At 54.3% G+C, this 18,370-nt stretch overlaps 1 protein-coding gene across 11 annotated transcripts; it reads left to right on the forward strand.

Annotated features, from left to right (window-relative positions):
• Window positions 1-84: 84 nt before the first annotated feature.
• Window positions 85-17,843, forward strand: TPD52L2 (TPD52 like 2). 11 transcript variants are annotated; one of them, XM_027621695.1, is made up of 10 exons: window positions 85-244; window positions 2,489-2,634; window positions 4,310-4,458; window positions 5,411-5,470; window positions 10,249-10,350; window positions 13,533-13,559; window positions 14,517-14,558; window positions 15,179-15,312; window positions 15,650-15,698; window positions 16,272-16,408. In XM_027621695.1, exons 1-9 carry the CDS (start codon window positions 226-228, stop codon window positions 15,694-15,696), a joined length of 726 nt encoding a protein of 241 aa, XP_027477496.1. In that variant the 5' UTR covers window positions 85-225; the 3' UTR covers window positions 15,697-15,698; window positions 16,272-16,408. The 11 variants fall into 11 exon arrangements, with proteins under 11 accessions (XP_027477496.1, XP_027477498.1, XP_027477497.1 ...); XM_027621697.1 differs by lacking the exon at window positions 15,179-15,312 and having other exon boundaries at window positions 16,272-17,843; XM_027621696.1 differs by lacking the exon at window positions 13,533-13,559.
• Window positions 17,844-18,370: the final 527 nt, after the last annotated feature.

Raw genomic sequence — 18,370 nt, forward strand, 5'->3', positions numbered from 1 at the left:
ACAGCACTCTCGTTGGACACCATTGGTGGGGGCGGGACGAGGGCGGAGCGCGCGCCAAAGCGGAAGTGGACCGTCGCGTCGCTGATTACGTAATGCCGCGGTGGCTGAGGCGGTTCCGCTGGCCGGTGTGTAAGCGGCGAGCGAGTCCCGGTGCGGCCCGCTCGGCTCCTCCGGCGCCCCAGACCCCGGCCCCGACCCCCGCTGCGGCCCGGCCGCCGCCTGAACATGGACTCCGCAGGCCAAGGTACCCGCGGGCCCGGCGCCTCCGCCCCTCCCTGGCGGCGCGTCCCGGACCCTCGATCCCCTCCGCCTCGGTCCGCCGCGTGGCTCCTCCTCAGCTGCCCGGCGCCGGGCCTCGAAGCTTCCGAAGGCCGTGGCGTGCGTCTTCCTCCCTCGGCTTGGGCCGCTCCGAGGACCGGTTCCCCGCAACCCTTCCCCTCGTTCCCAGGGTTTTGGGTTTCCTCGCTCGGGGCAGCTCGCGTCGTGCCCCGGCCCGGCGCTTGCCTAGTCGGCCGGCCTCCGTCCCTACGTAGAACCCTCGAGGACACGCCGCCTGGACCTGGGCAGACGTGCTGTGCGCCTCTCCCGGGGAGGGGAGGCGGGATGGAACCATCTTCGCGTTCAGTGCAGCGGCCCTTGGGTGGCAGCGCTGCTCGGAGCCCAGGCTACTTAGGGCTTGTCTCAAGGGGGGAAGGGTGCAGTGAGTTAGGGGCACAGCCAGCGCACCAGGCCTGTTTCCAGGACACCCTGACCGGTTTGAGATGGCTGCTGGGGGTGTGGAATGGGCCCAGATTAAAATCTTGAGAAGGTGATGCAAGTCGGACTTCCATTCTGGGGCCGTACGGAAGGGATGCCCAATTTCTATGTTGACATAACTACCCTGGCTGATTTTAGGGTTTTTCCTGCCGTTTGTTTAATTAATATGCTGATACAGGTCAAGGTGTCTGGGTTCTGATACATTTTGTAGGTTTTCCTACTTTTGCAGTGTACTTGCAAAATGGTTGATCATCCGAAGCCCTTAGCTCTGTTAAGCTCAGGAGGCTTTTCACTGTTTGACCTGCATGTCTAATTTTGGTTAGCACCACAAGCACTGGATTCTGACCATAAGAATGATAGAAAGTACTTACTGAGCACTTACTGTATGCCAGATACCACACCAAACCTGTTTCTCAAATGGCCTTTTTTCATTTTCAGAATAACCCCTTGAGATTGTTCCTTGTATTTTCTGCATGCAGATGATTATACAGTACTGGAGAGCTGGGACTCACCCAGGAAGGACTCTAGTCCCCAAGTTTCGCCTCCAGTGCCAGCCCCACCCTCACTCTGTAGGTCTTTTGGTGACAGGACTGTGCTGATGTCCTATCACACAGAATGACTGTGTTTCGCCTCGGCTTGTTTGCCAAGTGCCCAGTCTCTGTCTGGGGGTGATTAAGCGTCTGCCTTCGGCTCAGGTCATGATCCCAGGGTCCTGGGATCGAGTCCCGCATCGGGCTCCCTGCTTGGCGGAGAACCTGCTTCTCCCTCTCCCACTCCCCCTGCTTGTGCTCCCTCTCTCGCTGTCTCTCTCTCTCTGTCAAAACAAATAAATAAAATCTTAAAAAAAAAAGTTCACTTATTTAAGTAATCTCTACATGTGGGGCTTGAACTCACCACCCCGAGATCAAGAGCCGCATGCTCCTCCGACTAAGCCAGTGAGGCGCCCCCTATGTCTTTACTTTTAAATGTGCCAAACACCATGCAAGGCCTATTTTTTCGTGGCATGTGCTGATTGTGTAGTACTGCAGGACAGCCATGGGTTTGGAGTTGGGAAGAACTAAAGCAGACCCATGTTCCCTTGTGTGGGATCTTGTCAACTTTTAGTGCAGACAGGAAGATGCTTTTAATTCGAAGAAAAAATAGTGACCATAGGGATTGGAACCTGATCTGGGTGTCACGGAGGTGTGGAAGCAGTGTTCTCTCCGCGCCTCGCTGCATGTTGCTGTGGAATGAGGGTCGAGCAGAGACTGCAGGGTATTTTGTTTTGTTGACCCCCTGCTGGGGCTGGATGACTAGCACATGCTCATGGTGTGTAATTTTAGCATGTGTTTTGCGGGTAGGTTGTGCTTGTTGTGTTTACAGCTGTATTAAATTTCTCTGCTCTAAAAATTGGAAGATCTGTTAGGTCCAACTGCTTTATTTGTAGCAAACGTTCCTATCTCAGGAGCATGCACACTCTCATGGGGAAAGAAGAGTTAGGGTCCGTCTGCCTTGTGCCAGCCTTTCTCATGCCCTGCAGTAACACCTTGGGTAGCCTGAGATGCCCTTGGCCTGATGGCCACACCACCCCTGCAGAACCTGTCAGAGAAGAGGTGTTGGTTCTTGCCAGGGTCCCCCCAACACCCATAACCTGTGCTCCTACCCTTGCTCTCTTCCTTGGTGGGGACCTTTTCCCTGTCTACTTCTCTGTAACTTCTTATTGACGCTTTCCGACCTTATTTGTCTCTGGCAGATATCAACCTGAATTCTCCTAACAAAGGTCTGCTGTCCGACTCCATGACAGACGTCCCTGTCGACACAGCGTTGGCTGCCCAGACTCCTGCTGTTGAGGGTCTGACCGAGGCTGAGGAGGAGGAGCTTAGGGCTGAGCTTGCAAAGGTGCTGTGTCTTGGCTGTCTGTCTTGGGACCATGAGTTCAGGCCCCCTCATTAGTCTGAGGGGGCCAGAGTGCTAGCTGTGCTCTGCAGAAATGGCCCCGGGAGATTATTCCTAGAGCCCCACAGAAACTGCTCTTCCTGGCGGCTTTGTGTGTGCTTGGCGCCTCGTTAAGTATTCCATGAGGAGAATGTATACACGGGGACAGCAGCTCTGAGCACACCATCTATTGGGAGTGTCTTTGTTGGTATTAACACTTGACAGTTTCCAGACTCCAGAAACTGTTTCTGGATCTTCATTTTTCTTTTAAAAATACTTCTTTTGTAAAAAGTGCTTCATGTGATTTTTTTTAAAGTGAGTCCTTTAAGAGGAAATGGTAATTAAAAGCCAGAATCTCCAAGTATAATTTTTATTCATAGCAGCTGCCAGGAATGTTTCTTTTTACTGTGTAGTGCAGAATCTAAGGGTAACTCACTTGGGATTCAAAATCTGGCGGCATGAACTTGCTGATAATCTGAGTGTACCATCCGATCCGGCAGAGGCCGGTGACTGCCTGTCACCGGCCTCTGCTCTGTCTCCAGAGATGAGCCCCGTGTTGATGCATCCTGAGTCTAAAAAAGAGCTAGCTCTGCAGATGATCCTCAGCCCCACGACCAGGTTTCAGATCGTGGGGGAAAGCATACAGCCGTTTCTGAGTTGAGTGCAGGTTAGGAAGCCCCAGCAGGCAGCTTTGCACCAGGTCATTTCAGAGTTGAGCTGCAGAGTGGAGAAGCTCAGTGTCACTTAAAATTTTCAGTGTGCACTTCCCCCAAGACAGCTGGATTGCACACCCTCAAGCCCTGTCGATCGTCACACCATGAATGGAATGTTCTAGTCACTGGAGTAACTGGTAGCAGTCCGGCCTTAGATGATCCTATGTTTGTAAATTATTTCCTGTTCCAACTATTTTTTTGATGGAAAACCTAGTGATGTAAGGGCTTTGAGCTACTTTTTATTACCCCAAACCATCACTTTTTTAAGAGAAGGACTTTTGGGGGGGGGGGCAGCTATTGACACGAGTTGAAAACAGACCTCTGGAGTCGTGAAGCTTTAGAGGATGCTTCTTTTTCATGTTGCATCCTTTTTTATTTTAGGGCCTGAGAAGGTTCAGGTCTTTATTGTCAGGATTCTTTCTGTTATCCAGTTCAGACTAACTTAAGCACAAGGCTCGGGTAACTGCCTTTCCCGCAGCCTGGAGCTGACCTCAGGAACATACGTGTTGTCATAAGGGCTGTTGCTGTGCCACCCATCTGTCCGTCAGCTCCACTTCCTTCCAAGTGCAGGTGGGGCCTGGCTGCAGCACTTCCAGCCTCTGAGCCTGGAGGGAGAGGGGCTTGTCTCTCCTGACACTTGTGCCCAGTCCCAGGGGAGAGCTCAGACAGGCCTTGCTTGGTGATCCGTGGGTGGGCACAGTGATTGGTAGCCCCACCGGGAGCCACTTGACGGGGGGATGGGACAGTCCTCCTGAAGAAGTTGGATAAAAACAGAACAGTTGCTTGACGTAGACGGACTCTGTTCCTCAGACAAGTTGTTTCTGTAAGCGGAAGGTCCGAGAACCCTCTCATTGCAGTGTGTGTGAGGATGTTGGTCACTTCCCGCAATAGTGGCAGCTAATCACATCGGTTGTGTCCTTTTACAGGTGGAAGAGGAAATTGTCACTCTGCGCCAGGTCCTGGCAGCCAAGGAGAGGCACTGTGCTGAGCTGAAGAGGAAGCTGGGCCTCTCTGCCTTGGAGGGCCTGAAGCAGAACCTGTCTAAGAGCTGGCATGACGTGCAGGTCTCTAACGCGTAGGTACCTGCCCTGCGGCCAGGCGCCCCTGACGGTTGGAGGGTGTTCACCAGACCGGTGCCCCTGCTGCGTCAACGGGAGGCTAAGTACTGGGGGACTCAGTATGCCTGTGTGCTGGCAGCCAGCCAGAGGCTCTGAGCTCTTGACCTAGCAGCTGGTATGTATCCAAAGAGCTTAGAGTCTATACATGTTTTTAAAAGGCAGGTGGATACGCTAGCTAGTTGTCGAAGCGGAAATTGACAAGAATGTATTTCAGGGTCCAAGTTTGAGAGAAAGCTCATTAGGTCCTTAATGAGACTGATTTTCCTGTGATCCCCCATAGCTCACTGTCTGCTGAAGTGGACACGAGTCCTTCTCATGAGCATGATGTGGTCACAACCCCAAGCCCTCTGACCCAGATGTGACTCAGCTCTCTGAACTTGGGGAGAGTAGCTACATGGCTCTTCTGAAATGTATCCTCCAGGGTTTGAGGGGCGGGGCGTGGGTTTGGGAAATGTTTCCCACTGTCTATGAAGCTGTGTCCCTGCAGAAAGATTGAATCACATTTCATCAAAGTCACCTACAAAAGCCCATTTCTCTCTCCTAGGGAATCCTAGGTTTTGAATCTCAAAGGGTGACTGGCAGAGAAGTGTTTGGGGGCCATGGGCTGTGTGTGCCTTCCTTGCTCCTCACAGCAGTTCTGTTCCCTAAGGGCCATCTTACATGGAGTGACCAGGCACTCCCTAAACATGATAGGAAAAGGACTGGTGGGTTCTGCCATCGCCTCACCTGGCCTCAGCGAGGCCTGCCCAGCAGGTGTTGAGAGGAGGGGCAGACCCTGTTCTCAGCCAGGCTGGAGACCCACCATTCCTGCTCTCCAGCCCTCTGTGTTCCCTGGAATTTCTCCTGTAGTTCAAAACCTTAGTTGAAACAATTGTTCTAAATAATTTACCACAGACTTTTTGTTTTTAGCTATATGAGAACTTCTGAGAAACTTGGAGAGTGGAATGAGAAAGTGGCCCAGTCAGACCTGTGAGTGCCTTTGCTGTCAGCACCTCCCTCCCCCTCCTCTTCCTCTCAACGCTCGTTCTAGGGACAGGGAGGCTTTGTGCACTTGGCACAAACCTAGTTTTTTAGTGTTTGGGGCTATTCTGTTTTTAATACCGTTTTTCTTCTCTTAAACACAAATGAGAGTATAACTCTCATGAAATGGGTGCAGTCACTGAAGGAAATTCACTCGGCCACCAGACTGCACTGAAAACCTCCGTCGGCTGACATGGGTGCGTCCCTTAGATGAGAGGCCTGGCTGGGCTCGAAGGCGCCCCTCACCTTGCGAGTGGGCAGAGTGGCTGAGCACCATCTGGGCTGATGCTGATGGCGATTTGGGGCTTTTTTTTTTTTGCCTTCTCGCCCCTGTAGACCTAGCTCCAGCTAAGGGGGATTCTCAGAGCTCACTCATACTTACGGGTGGTTCTTGAGTGAGGGCTGCCACACAGGCCATGCTGGTGGGGTCTTGAAGTTGCATTGGTTTGAGGAGCACAGAGCTGTCAGCCACACAGAATATTAGCAGAGTAGGAAACATACAGATAGGTTTTCATGTCCGTCAAGGCTGTAGTTCAGAATGAGTCCTAATGTTTTATTTGAGATCCTTACACAAGGTAGTAGCACTTCTTTTATCCGTGCTGCAGTCTGATTATAATTCCTTTGAACTGGATGAGGAAACATTTTAAGATAGTGGTCTCTGGGATTCTTTTCCTTCTCTTGTTGAGGAGGAAGTGCTATGGTGTCTCCAGAGAGCATGACCAACAGGCCTCCGTGTCTGACTGGAAGGAAGTGGTTGTGACCGAATTCGTCTTCACGGCACCTGGGGCCCCAGGTCAGCTGGCTGTGTGCTCGGAGTCTTTGCAGCCTGGTGTCACCAGGGGAGCTGGGTGCCAGGGTGCTCTGGTGGGTCCCACCTTTCGTGTGGTTTGGTGTGACAGCTGTCCTTGCCACGGCCTGCTGTGCTGTGTCTTCAGGGCTGTAGCGGACGATCCCTTCATGGTGTTAACAGGTGTTCTGGAGTCTGAGACAATCGCTGTCATCTGTGCAGTTTGGGCACCAGGCAGGCTCACGGTGTGGACTTAACCTGAGAAGAGCCTTAGGAGACTCTAGTGCTGTTTGTAAAACCAGGTGACATAAGATTGCTAGGATATGGTTTCAAATAATTACGTGGCTCTGGGCATGGAAGTGGCTGGTGGGATGGCCCTTCCCAAGCGCCTCTCCAGGTGGCAACCGTTCCCCTGAGGCCTCACCCCCAATTCCGTTGGTGGGAGAGTTGCCAAATTGAAGCCTCCAGAGCATTTCTGCAGGGACAGCCCAGGGGGAGGGTGACCCAGCTTGTGGTCACTGCAGGAGGCTGCTGGCGGGGTGCGACTGCCCTGAGGGCTTTCTCAACCAGCAAACACATCTGTGCGTGTAGCACTGGCTTTCGTGAAGCCATGCTGGGTGTAAGCAGCGTTCTCTTGGCTGCAAAGTGGTTGCCAATGTGTTCTATTACTAGATGGAGCTAAACTTGTGCAGAGGGGGCACCAGGTAAACTCCGTGGCCACTGGTTGGTATGTTGAGTCCTTCAGTTGTACAAGACAGAAAGCATAGACGTGGATGGTGTCAGCCTTGTCCAGCTCCTTCCTGGTGCAAGGGGGTGCCCGGTGCTGCAGGTTTGAGTCTTTGTAGTATTGCAGCTCAACAGCAAGAAGGCCTGGTGTGGGTCTCAATGGACTCACTGTGGTTGGGGCGCTGTAAACTTCCCTGGCTGTCCACACTGCGATCATGCCCACCCAGACTTGGAGGTGGGAGCAGCCCCCAAGGGAAGATCCCGGAGCAGGTACCTCCAGCAGATGCCCCACACTGACTATGAGGGGAGGGAGCCTGGTATTTGTCAGGATTCTACACTTTTGTTTTCCTAAAAGGTAGTAGTAATTATCAAAGGGGTATTGGCCAGGGTGGCTCAGCCTAGCGCTCTTGAGCACGTCTGGGCCCAAGTTACCTGCATACAGACTGACTCTGCCCCCAGCCCTGTCACTGCCTGAGCTTGGCCTCCCCGTCAGGGTCCCTGCACTGCATCTGCCCTGGTTTGGAGATTTCTGTCTCTGAAGGAGTCACTTGTGACCCCTCATTTCCACATCGCAGAAATACTGAGGGTGGTGGAGTGTGGGAGATCACCTCTGGTTTAGTCTCCAGCAGGGGTGCTGCCCTTTGCAATGGCCCATAGCAAGGGTCTCTCCTGTCTGTTGTCTAGTGGCTGGCTCCAATCTGAGTCACCCTCAGGATGCTGCTGCTCGTCACCGACAATCCGTGGCACAGGCTCGTGGTATCTCCAACTGCAGTTTCCCTGTGGGCATGGAGATTTTGTATGGACTTGCCCTTAAATCCTTTGTTTCACTTCAACAAACAGGTTCACATGGTCTTACATACTCATTATTTCACAAGAAACGGCTTGAAGACGTTTTCTGAATTTGGTTTCTGAAACTAAATAACGCATGCCATTAGTTACTTCATACTTGGTGTTTTTTTTTTTTTTAAGATTTTATTTATTCATTCGAGACACAGAGAGAGAGAGAGAGAGAGCACGAGCAGGGGGAGAGGCAGAGGGAGAAGCAGGCTCCCCGCTGAGCCAGGACCTGGACGTGGGGCTTGATCCCAGGACCCTGAGATCATGACCCAAGCCGAAGGCAGATGCGTAACAATCTGAGCCACCCAGGCGCCCCTCGTTACTTGTTGTTTTATAAATAACAGTCATGGCTCTCAGTCTATTTCTTTCAGATAACCGTTTCAACTTGCTTTGAAATGAAAGCAGTTCGCCAGCTGGGGGTAAGGGTGAGAGGGCCCAAAAGGTTATTTCAAGTTAGGGGCACCAGAGAAGGTTCCAGAGCCTTTCCATAGCAGGCTTTGTTGTGGGGGAGGTGCAGCATGTGTCCCCTTCCCTTTACTGTCACAGTTTTGCTGACCCCGAGACAGACTGTGGTACAGGTGGTGGCTCCTGGCTAAGGCTCCATCAGGCTGGAGGGTGAGTGTGTGGAAGCCTCCCAGAGGGAGTGTGCGCGTTGGTTTCTGGTAGTGAGAACCAGCTGTGGCCGGCCCCTCGCAGGGTGGTCTGAGTCCCAGCCGTGCGGCTCTCCGGGCTGCTGCGTGCATGCTTGGATTTTGTTTTCATTCCTGTTCAGTTCTGTGATCGTTTCTAATGTGGGGGAAGAGATTTCTGGGAGTCAGATTGTGCTAAAAGGGTTCAGAATTAGAGTTTTTGTAGTTACTTACTGCCTTCAAGAAATCCAGAGCAAATCTTACAGTAAAGATTTTATTTAAAAATTTTTTAAAGATTTTATTTATTTATTCGAAAGAGAGAACAAGCAGTGGGAAGGGGCAGAGAAAGAGAGAGAAGCAGGCTTCCCGCCAAGCAGGGAGCCCGATGCGGGGCTCAGTCCCAGGACCCCGAGATCATGACCTGAGCCGAAGGCACTCGCTTCACCGACTGAGCCACCCAGGCGCCCCTCGCAGTAAAGATTTTAGACTATTTTCTCTCCACTGTTAGTACGTTCTGGGATTCACGGACCTTCCTGGAAACTAAGATAAACTCACTGAAACTCACTGTTCTAGCGACGTCAACATGTTTTCACACTCATTGGCTAGAAAGCACGTTTCTGAGTCCCGAACCCTGCTGGGCGCTAGAGAAGCCTGAGGCCCCATGGTGCCATGGGAGTGCCTGCCAAGTAGAGGGAGGCCCTCCCAGGAGTGTGCAAGGCTGGGCCCCCCCCACAGGATGGGGTGGCGTAGGGGAGTCATGGCAGAACCCCACCTAGCATGGGCAGTCTGCAGTGGTTGGGAGGGAGGTGGGCAGCAAGCACTCCCAGTGGGGCCTCTTGCAGATGGCACTGGGGGGCACTCAAACGACCCACTGGTGCTGTCTCACCTGCCCCCTGTGACATGTGATCTGGTGACACCAACAAGGTGTCAGAAAGTGATCACAGAGAGTAGGCTGGTGTCTCGAGAGCCAGGGCTGCCTGGTTGGCCAGAAACGAGCCCTTGGGTTCAGGCGGCTGTGTCTTGTTTATGGTGGCAGCTGGACAAGGGCTGACAGCACCACATATTAGCTCTCAAGGTGGGCCCAACGCTGTCCTTGCCATCTTTGGCCACTGCACGGACATTGAGGTCATCCAGAAGACGAGTCCGCATGTGGGTGGATGGGGCAGGAGGGCATGGAAAGGGTGGTCTCTGCTGTGATCCATTCTTTGCACTAAGAATGGTGGCCTGAGATGAAGGTCCCCCGGCTCAGGAAGGGTGTTGTAAGACAGCACAGGAGGCTGGGGGGCCTGGGGGGGCTCCCAGGAGTCTACAGGCTGCATGTCCACACTGTCAAGCACATCCCCCCCATGGGCGTGGTGGAGTTTTGACATGAGAAGTTTCCCAAATAAAGTAACAGAACGAGGGGATTTTACTGCCTTCTCTCCCAGACCCAGGGCCCTTGTGGGTCTGTCTACACTGCAGGAGGCGGACACTTCATGTCCCAGGTAGTCAGTGTTGTGGTGAGAAATCAAGGGAAGTGGGCACCTGAGTTTTAGATGAGGTGGGGTGAGGTCAGAAAACGGTTGTTGCAGAGCTGGGAGGTTGAGACCTGGCCATGCCGCATCGGTCCCCTCCCTGGTGGCCAGGCACATGCTCACTAAGGGCTCCTCTCTCCTCCTCTTGGGTACTCTCTGGGCATTTGGCGTCCTTGGCTTATGGGTGGTGGCTGCTCCTTCTGTTGGGTTGGTTCAACTGGTGTTTCTTCTCAGCTACAAGAAGACTCAAGAAACTCTCTCTCAGGCGGGACAGAAGACGTCGGCTGCCCTGTCCACCGTGGGCTCTGCCATTAGCAGAAAGCTCGGGGATATGAGGTGAGGTGCTCTAGTTGTGTGGGCCAGTCGGGTGAGGGTTTAGGGGTTTTAGAGCTGCTGGAGGCTCTGCAGGGGGGCCCAGGGCTCAGATGCATACCCCCTTGGCACCCATAGACGTGGGCCCACCAGCCTGGACCAGTTGGTTCATGGTCCCTTGTCTGTGGGCTGCCTCTTTGCCATTTCTGTGTTTCTTGGGGGAGGGGGTCATTGTTTCTTTTGGGTAACTTCTAATACTTGGGATCTGTAAAAGCGGGTGCTTCCCACTGAAGTTCCACAGAGGGAAGACGGCCCCCATTTGGGGGTCAGTGTCAGGGTGGGGCATCACTCTGGGCAGGCTGGCAGGTTGGGGCAGGGGGTAGGGGAAGCGTATTGTTTTCTTGGAATGTTTGCCTGGCCCCAATCTCAGAGAGTGTGTGGCTGTGTGCCAGGGGCCCCAACTGAGTGTTCTCCCCCAGAGCTGATGAGACCTTCACGGCCATCAGAGGTGCCTCTTGAGCAGGGTCTGGGGCCAGGGAGTGTGGAGGCAGCTTGGACACTTGCTGGGCCACACATGGCAGCACCCATCCACAGTCTTTCCTGCTCTGGGCTCCGTGGCTGCACCCGCCAGGTCTCCTTTGCTACACAGCAGTGAGCCAAGGGGCTTGGACCCCGGAGCCTGAGGCCATGGTGTGAATCCTGGCTCAGCTGCCTCTTTGTTGTGCCCTTGGCAAGGCATCCCTCTCGGGATTATTAGGATGAAGTGTGCACTGCTGAACCACAGTGTGGAGTGCACTTCGTTACCATTACCAGCATCCTGGCTGTTACTGCCCAGCCCTGCCCTGGCCCCTGACCCGCACTCAGGACCAGTCCCCTCACTTTGGGATTTCAGGGAATGCCTGTCTGTGGCCCCCACCCCATGCTGAGGCTTCTGTCTTCTCACAGTTGAGAATCACACTGTGGTGATGCCTGTGGACTTGGTGTGCTGAGTGCAGCGTTGGGGGTCCATCCCGCTCTGTAGCCCCTCACCTCTTACCCTCGGGTGGGCTGCCTCCCTGCCTGCTTAGGTTAGGCATTCCCTCACCTCACGGGCCTGGCATTTGCCTTGTGGGGCCTCAAGGGTGGGGGCTGTGCCCTGGTCACATAGCAGAGGTGACGACACAGACCCCTACCCCTCGGCTTATGCCCAGAGCCGTGCTTACCTTTCGTTTGTTTGATGGAATTAGCTCCCCTCCAATTTTTATTTTGAAAAATTTCAAATTTTCGGCAAGGCTGAACAGTTAGTACGCGGTCTGTGTGTTTCTTCTGTGCTAAGGAGTTCGCATTCCCACAATTGGGGGTCTGGTCCTGCTCCGGAACAGCCATGGCTGGGGTGTCCTCTTGCCCACAGTGGCTGTGATTCACTCGGGTCCTACCAGCCGTGGCTTTGAGGGGCCCGCAGGGAGGGTGTGCAGTGGTTCCTTCCACAGGCTTCACAGTGGTTTGCTAATATTTGACTTCGTGGGTGTGTTCCTGTAACGAATCTCATTTGAAATTAGATGGATGCCATCGCTGCTGCACTCTGGGACACCTGCTTTGGCCACCTGAGCCGTGCTGTGGTAAGCCCGGTGACAGACTGATCACACGCCACTGGTGGCTGGCCTTGCTCCCGGGGAGCGCCACGGAGCAGGCCGTGTGTCAGGTTGTGCCCGTTCTTTCCTCAGAATGCTGGGTTGGTAACAGCATTTGAGGGAAGCAGTGACTGTCTGCGGTGCCTAAATTACGTGCTCACAGGAGTGTCCTCTGTCACTTTGGGCGTTACTCTCCTCCTACGTGTCCTCACTCGTGTTCGAGTGCGTGCAGAGTGTTGGCGCTGGTGGGAATGGCTGTGGTGGAGCTCTCACGGGCCACCGTGGCTCCGTTCTGCGACTGTTTCTTCGGTACCGCTCTCGGCTCCAGGAACTGGCGTTTCCTGCTGACCCGTGGCGTGTCGCCTCAGGTCACGTGCCCGACCTCCCTGTGGCTGCTGCGTGTCGCATTAGCACCGTGCTTCACATGCGTGGGCCAGCCGGCGGGAGGAACCAGGTCCCGTTCCAGGTGCCCAGAGGGACTGTCCCGTTTGCTGCCACGCCTCACCTCGGGGCTCTTTGGTTTTATTCTGCTGTGTTTTCAGGGGCACAATGAAGTCTGACACCTACAGGTCCTCAGTGGGTCCACCATTGCCTCACCACAGGGTCTCAGGTGGTTTCTGAGGCCACGGCCTGTTAACCTCCCCAGTTTGGAGCTGAGGTGCAGAATTTACCACTTCTTGAGAAAGAAAACGAGGTCCAGGGAAGTTTATATATATTTAGACGTCTGCCCCACATCAGTGTCCTCAGTGGGCCTGTCCAGGAGCAGCCCTGGCCTGAGAGGCTTTTTGCGCGCCCTGGGGTACGAGGCAGCAGGCTGGGAGAGGGAATTGGATTTGGGTTCAAGCAGGGATGGGTCTCTGTCTAGCTTGGTGTCTTGTGACAAGGCACCTGCCTTCCCTAATCGTCAGACTCCTCCTCCTTCCACCTGGAGATGGCAGGGCCTGCTGCCCACCCACGTGGCCATGTTGCTTCTGAGATGACCTCCATGTTGGGGGTAAGAGGTGGTAGGCCTGGCTGCATCGTGGAGGACATGGCCGTGTTGCCCTTGGACATGTGTGTTTCTAGGTTGGAATCTGTCAGCTGTAATGATGGAGCCGGAGTGCAAGGCGCTCGGCCCTGGGGGTGTCCCAAGGCCTGTTGCAGCGTATGTGTGTGCTCTGGTCCGGCTGAGGCCCTGTGGAGAATGCAGGCCGGTCTGTTGACGCAGAGCGTGTCAGCTGAGCCTGGCTGACCTGGGTTCTGGGCACACACAGACCCTGAGGGTGGTGGAGCCTGCCTCAGCACACCTCACACCTCTGCACTGCTCCTCTCTTTGCAGCTTCTTCCTTCTAACTCCAGGCAGGGTCATGGACATGCGGGTGCCTCGTCTGTGACCCAGGTGGGGTTGTGGAGGGGCCGGTCATGTGCCTCTCACAGAGTTGGGGCTTGGGGAGAGTGGAGACGGGTTGCATGTCTACTCTCCCTGGTGGTGTGAGGAGTCGGGGTGGTCATGGGGGTCCCTGCGTGGCCTCCCAGAGCTTGATTTAGGGGCTGGGGTGGGCCCTGGCCTCCCTTTCCTAACACTGCGTTTCTTCTCCTCCTGCTGCCACCTCTCAGGGCTCGTCCGTTCTCACACTCCTTTAGGTAAGACTGCTGCTGGACGTACCTGTGGAAGACTCTTCTTTTGGTGCAGGGCAGAGTGGTGTCTGGCTGGCCTGTGGAGGCTGCTCTGGAGGAAGTGGTGAGGGCGCCACGGCCCCTTGCTGGCATAGCCGGGCCCACCAGCTGTTGCGACCTGCTCGAGAGCTCGTGGCGTTCCTCGGGCTGTGGCCATGCAGCTCGTCACCAGCCTCCAGCCCAGCCTCATGGAGCTTGTCTTGCAGCTCCCACCTGCGTGTGTTCCTGAGAAGAGACCTATTCGTGTGGGAGGGTCATGCTGGCTCTCTTGCTGTTGTGGTCTGTGCCTCTTCCTCCAAAATGCTGGCTCCTCTCCTGTGTTCTCCTTCCCCTGAGAAGCAGTGTTGTCCCTGTGAGTTGAGACGGTCTCGTTTATCTTGTGAGAGCAGCGAGCATCCCTGGGACCCCTCGGGCACCCTCCTGAGTGGTCCGCACTCCATGCTGACTCAGTCATGCTTTTCTAGCCTGACACCAGCTGCCCTGTCACACACTCTTCCAGCTTGCAGGCCTGGAACCCAAACCCAGAACAACGTGTGATTGGAAATATTTTTACTTACTTGACCTGGTGGTTTCTCTGTTACCAAAAAGTCACTTCACTTGCCGTGAAGTCAAGTAAGGACATTTGACAGTTATTTGTACCAAAAGTATTTTTAAAGCCCCAGACCTAGGTCTTCTTGGTTCCCTGTTTTAAAGCTCTCCCTCGGCAATCTCCCATTTCTGGGGCAGCTTTGGAGGCCAGGGAGAGGAGCCTGGGGTCGAGTTCTCCTCCTGGTGCTGGGTGCCCTTCCGTGTGCGGTGTCTAGAGCCCAGCTGCCCTGCAGAGTCGGGTTTCTGTGTGGATGAGCTGATGGGCGTGGTGAATGCCAGGCTCGTCCCTGTGTTAACTTCTGCTTCCTTCTCTGCTTCTACCATGCTTCCGAGCAGCAGCTCTTCAATCCGCCACTCGATAAGTATGCCAGCCATGAGGTAATGTGCACTCGTGCCCCGGGGCTCTCAGAGCCGGGGTGGGAGCCGGGTGGGAGTGGGTGGCTCCTGCTGGTCACCCTCCCACTTCCCATATCCCTGAGCCAAGGATCATCTTCCCCTGGCAGCCTCCTGTGGGCCAGGGGTTGGAAAGATCCCTTCTAGGCCAAAGAGCTAGTGGGGGTGAGGCTCAGAGATACCATTTTACCAAATGGGCTCTCATCTGGAAGCTTCCAGGGCTGCCCATGGGGTTGGGCCAGGGAGGGACAGAGAGATTCATACACATCTGCGCAGCACCCAGGAGGCTTAAGGAAACTGTTATCTGTACCTAGAGGGGAGTCCTGGTCTCGCCAGAACACCCAGAGCCTTGGCCTGTTTTTGCAACCTCCCATGGGTGTGTTCTCCACGGTGGCGCAGCAGCAGAGCCCCATCCTTGTTACGGGAGAATCTGCCATGGCTGCCACACCCCACAGTGGTCTGGGGGTCCCTGACAGGCTGCCTCTAGGGGCCGGAGGGCCGAGCCAGTGAGGCAGGAGCTGGTTGTGGAAAGGGTGCAGGGTGGGGCTGGGCCTGGCCTGCTTTCTCCTACTCTGCCATCTCCTTTCCTCACTCCCTTGTCCCAGAATTGTCCTTGGTTTTCCTTTGCCGGACTTCCGTGAGAGGTTTGTGTCAGGAACACCTGGGACTTACCGTGACCTCAGTATATGTGTATTGAGGGTACAACAGAAACGTGTCCCGCATCCCACGCACCGCCCAGGCAAGTGGTCTGCAGTTTGCCCGCGTGAAGTCTTGGGTTTCACCCACTGGCGGTGTGTAGGTCTTCTGTTCTTGCAGTTGGCAGGTGTGGCTGACCTGTTCTGACCTGGAAGCCTCCAGAATGACCTTGCTGGGGCCGTCTTCAGGGGGCTGCCATGGCTGCCGTGCTGTGCTCCCTCTCCTTTTTGGCTTGTCCCATATTTACAGGGGGTCTCAGGATGCTGTCAGGGATCTTTCTGGAGGTTGGCCCTAACCCTGAGGCCCTTCAGATTGAGGAGGGCAGCACAACCGTTTGCTCCCTACACTGATCTCCCATCTCTCTCTCTCTCTCTTTAAAGGAATTCTGCAACCTTCAAGTCGTTTGAAGACCGAGTTGGGACCATAAAGGTAACGGTCTCTGGGCCATTCACTTGTCTTGTTGGGGTGGGGCATGATGCGTCCTTTACGTAAACTTACTTACTTATCATAGATTCGCGTGCAGTGACAGGAACTAATGCAGAGGGTCCTTGTAGCTTTTACACGGTTTCCCCAGTGATCACGTTTTGCAGTAGCACAGCCAGGTTAGTTCATTGACACGGTCAAGGTGGAGAGTGGCTTCATCCCCACAGCGGTCCTTCCTGGTGCTCACCTTCCTCCAGCTCTGCCCCCACCATCACTCATCTGTTCTCCATTTCAATGACTTGTCATTGCAAGAATGTCCTAGGATTGGAACCGTGTAGCATGGAGCCTTGGAAGATTTGCTCTTTTTACACTGCATAAATCCCTGGAGATACTGCCAGCCTGTTGCCTGTGTTGGTGATTTGTTCCTCTTTATTGCTGATTGGTGTCGACGTGGTGTAGACTCCATAGAGAGCTGGACAGCTGGGGTTCCCGGCACAGTCCTAGGACCTGCCAGCATTGTGTGCTCTGTCTCAGGTTTTATTATCTTTTTTTCTCGTTTTTTCTTTTTCCCATCTGTAGTCTAAGGTTGTAGGTGGCAGAGAGAATGGCAGTGAGAACCTTCCCTCCCCAACCGGGAGTGGCGCCAAGCCCCTGCCGGATCACACGCCTTTCTAAGCCCGTCGCAGCTTTGCCCGGCCACGGAACAAGTGTAAGCACATCCTCATCGCCTTGACTGCAACTCTGCAGCGCGACAGCCCACCAGGCCGCAGGCGGGCGCACGGAGCTGGCTTTGAGGATAGTCGTGCCACTCACATGTAGCCGTGGCCTCTGTGTTCGCATGAGCTTTACAGAACACGGTCTTGTACGCAGATGCTTTACATTGAAGTTGTAAACTGTCCTCCCTGGGGTGCGGGGAGTGGACAGAACAGTGGGCCCTTCGGCAGTCTTGTTAGCTCATGAGAACGTGGAAGGAGCAGAGAGTGATAAGCATAAAATAAGTGGTATTTCCTCAAACTCTCCTTTCTTAAGTTAGAGAAGGAATCTGCGGAAGGAAGATCATCCAGAAAGCCCTACCGGATCTTCAGTTTTTATTTCAAACGCTAAATGAGAAAACTGTCCATTTTCTGAAACCATCCAGAAAAGAAACTGGTTATCAGCAGCTGCCTAATTGTTACACTAATGATCGAGCTTTAACAAAAGCAAATTCTTTATTTTTTAAAAGCAGTGAATTTTTCAAAAATTAAAGCTAAGCAGAGCAGCTTTAGCCTCAGTTAGAAAACATTTATTTCTTTGGACTCAAGCTGAAATACAAGCCTTACATTACCTTATGCTTTATTTGTTTATAATGTTTTTATATATAAAAATAAGGGTTCTTTAGTGGATTTTGAGCACCGTGTAGACTCCTGCATCTAGCCCAGAGGGCAGCATGCCTGGACCGTTGGTGTGTTTTATTTCACTGATGCACGTCATCCCAGTGTATGAAGCTTGCCTCTTTCTCCTCTCAAGGACCGGGGCAGCTCCTGCTGGTCAGAGGGCTCCTGGGCCTCTGGGGGTTGGGGCAGGGGGACAGGAGAAAGAAAAGCCGGCACCCTCCATGGGCGGCTGATGCATGACTTGTCCTCGGCTCCAACCTGCCTGTTTGCTGCATGCTGGGGACGAGTGAGAAGCAGATGGCCCTGCATGGGGTCGGCTGGAACTCGGCTGTCACCTTTTCTCGGGAGCTGCCAAGATCTCATTCCCGTTGTGAAGCTGCCACACCCCAGCAGCCTTGCGGTCAGGGCCCCACGCGTGGGGTGTGTCTGCAGGGGCAGCCCTCCGTGCCTTACTGGCTCCCAGCAGGCAGAGACCGCTCCTGCACACGCACCTGTGCACTCCCGGGTCGGGGGTGGGGGGACATGCGCTCGGAGCCCACTCTGGTAGGCCGCGGTGTGCTCCGGTAAGCTGAGCGTCTGCTGGTCCCTTCAGACAGCCTGGGCGGACCGCGGTGCCTGCTGACGCCATGGGAAGAACAGCATTGGTGATTTTTCTTCAGGGTTAGAATCACGGATGGGATGTGGTGGGAAAGCAGGAGGCAAGTGTAGTGACTGACTTACCTTTTCCTAAAAGTGGGTAATGGGAAATTTGTCAATAAAACGTTCCTTTGGGGAAGAACCCATGTGAGCTTGTGTGGTACATCTCACCTCATGCGTGAAGGTCCGGAAAGAGTGGCAGATAAACCCACCTAGATCCTGAGCCTTGGGCCCACAGTGGAGGGAGAGGGAGGGGCGGGTGGGGCGCCGGTAAAGCTCACTTGCAAATCCCAAATCTTTAGTCCCGTGAAGGAAAACAGTGTGCCTCGAGAGAGTGTTGTGGTGACAAATCGGGGGGGTGCCTGAGGAAGGGGAATATGGAGGGTGAGAAGGAGCTAGCCTGCAAGCAGGGTCAGGGCTAAGCAGCTGGAGGCCTGCAAGCCAGGCACTAGAGAGGCTGCTTGGCAGATTTGCCGCATTGAAGGGTTTGGGCCTATGCGGGAGCCGCTTGGAAATCCTGCAAGCATCTAATTTCGTTGCAGTTACACCCGAGCTGTGAGGGACCGGAAAGCCACAAGTATCCCCCAGTCGGGTGCAGAGTCTCAGCTGGAGGAAGGCCACTGAGCGGGCAGTGGGCATCGTGAGTGAGCCCCATCCTTACATCCCCTA

The sequence above is a fragment of the Zalophus californianus genome, chromosome 8, assembly GCF_009762305.2.
Source record: "Zalophus californianus isolate mZalCal1 chromosome 8, mZalCal1.pri.v2, whole genome shotgun sequence".
Classification (NCBI taxonomy): Eukaryota; Metazoa; Chordata; class Mammalia; order Carnivora; family Otariidae; genus Zalophus; species Zalophus californianus.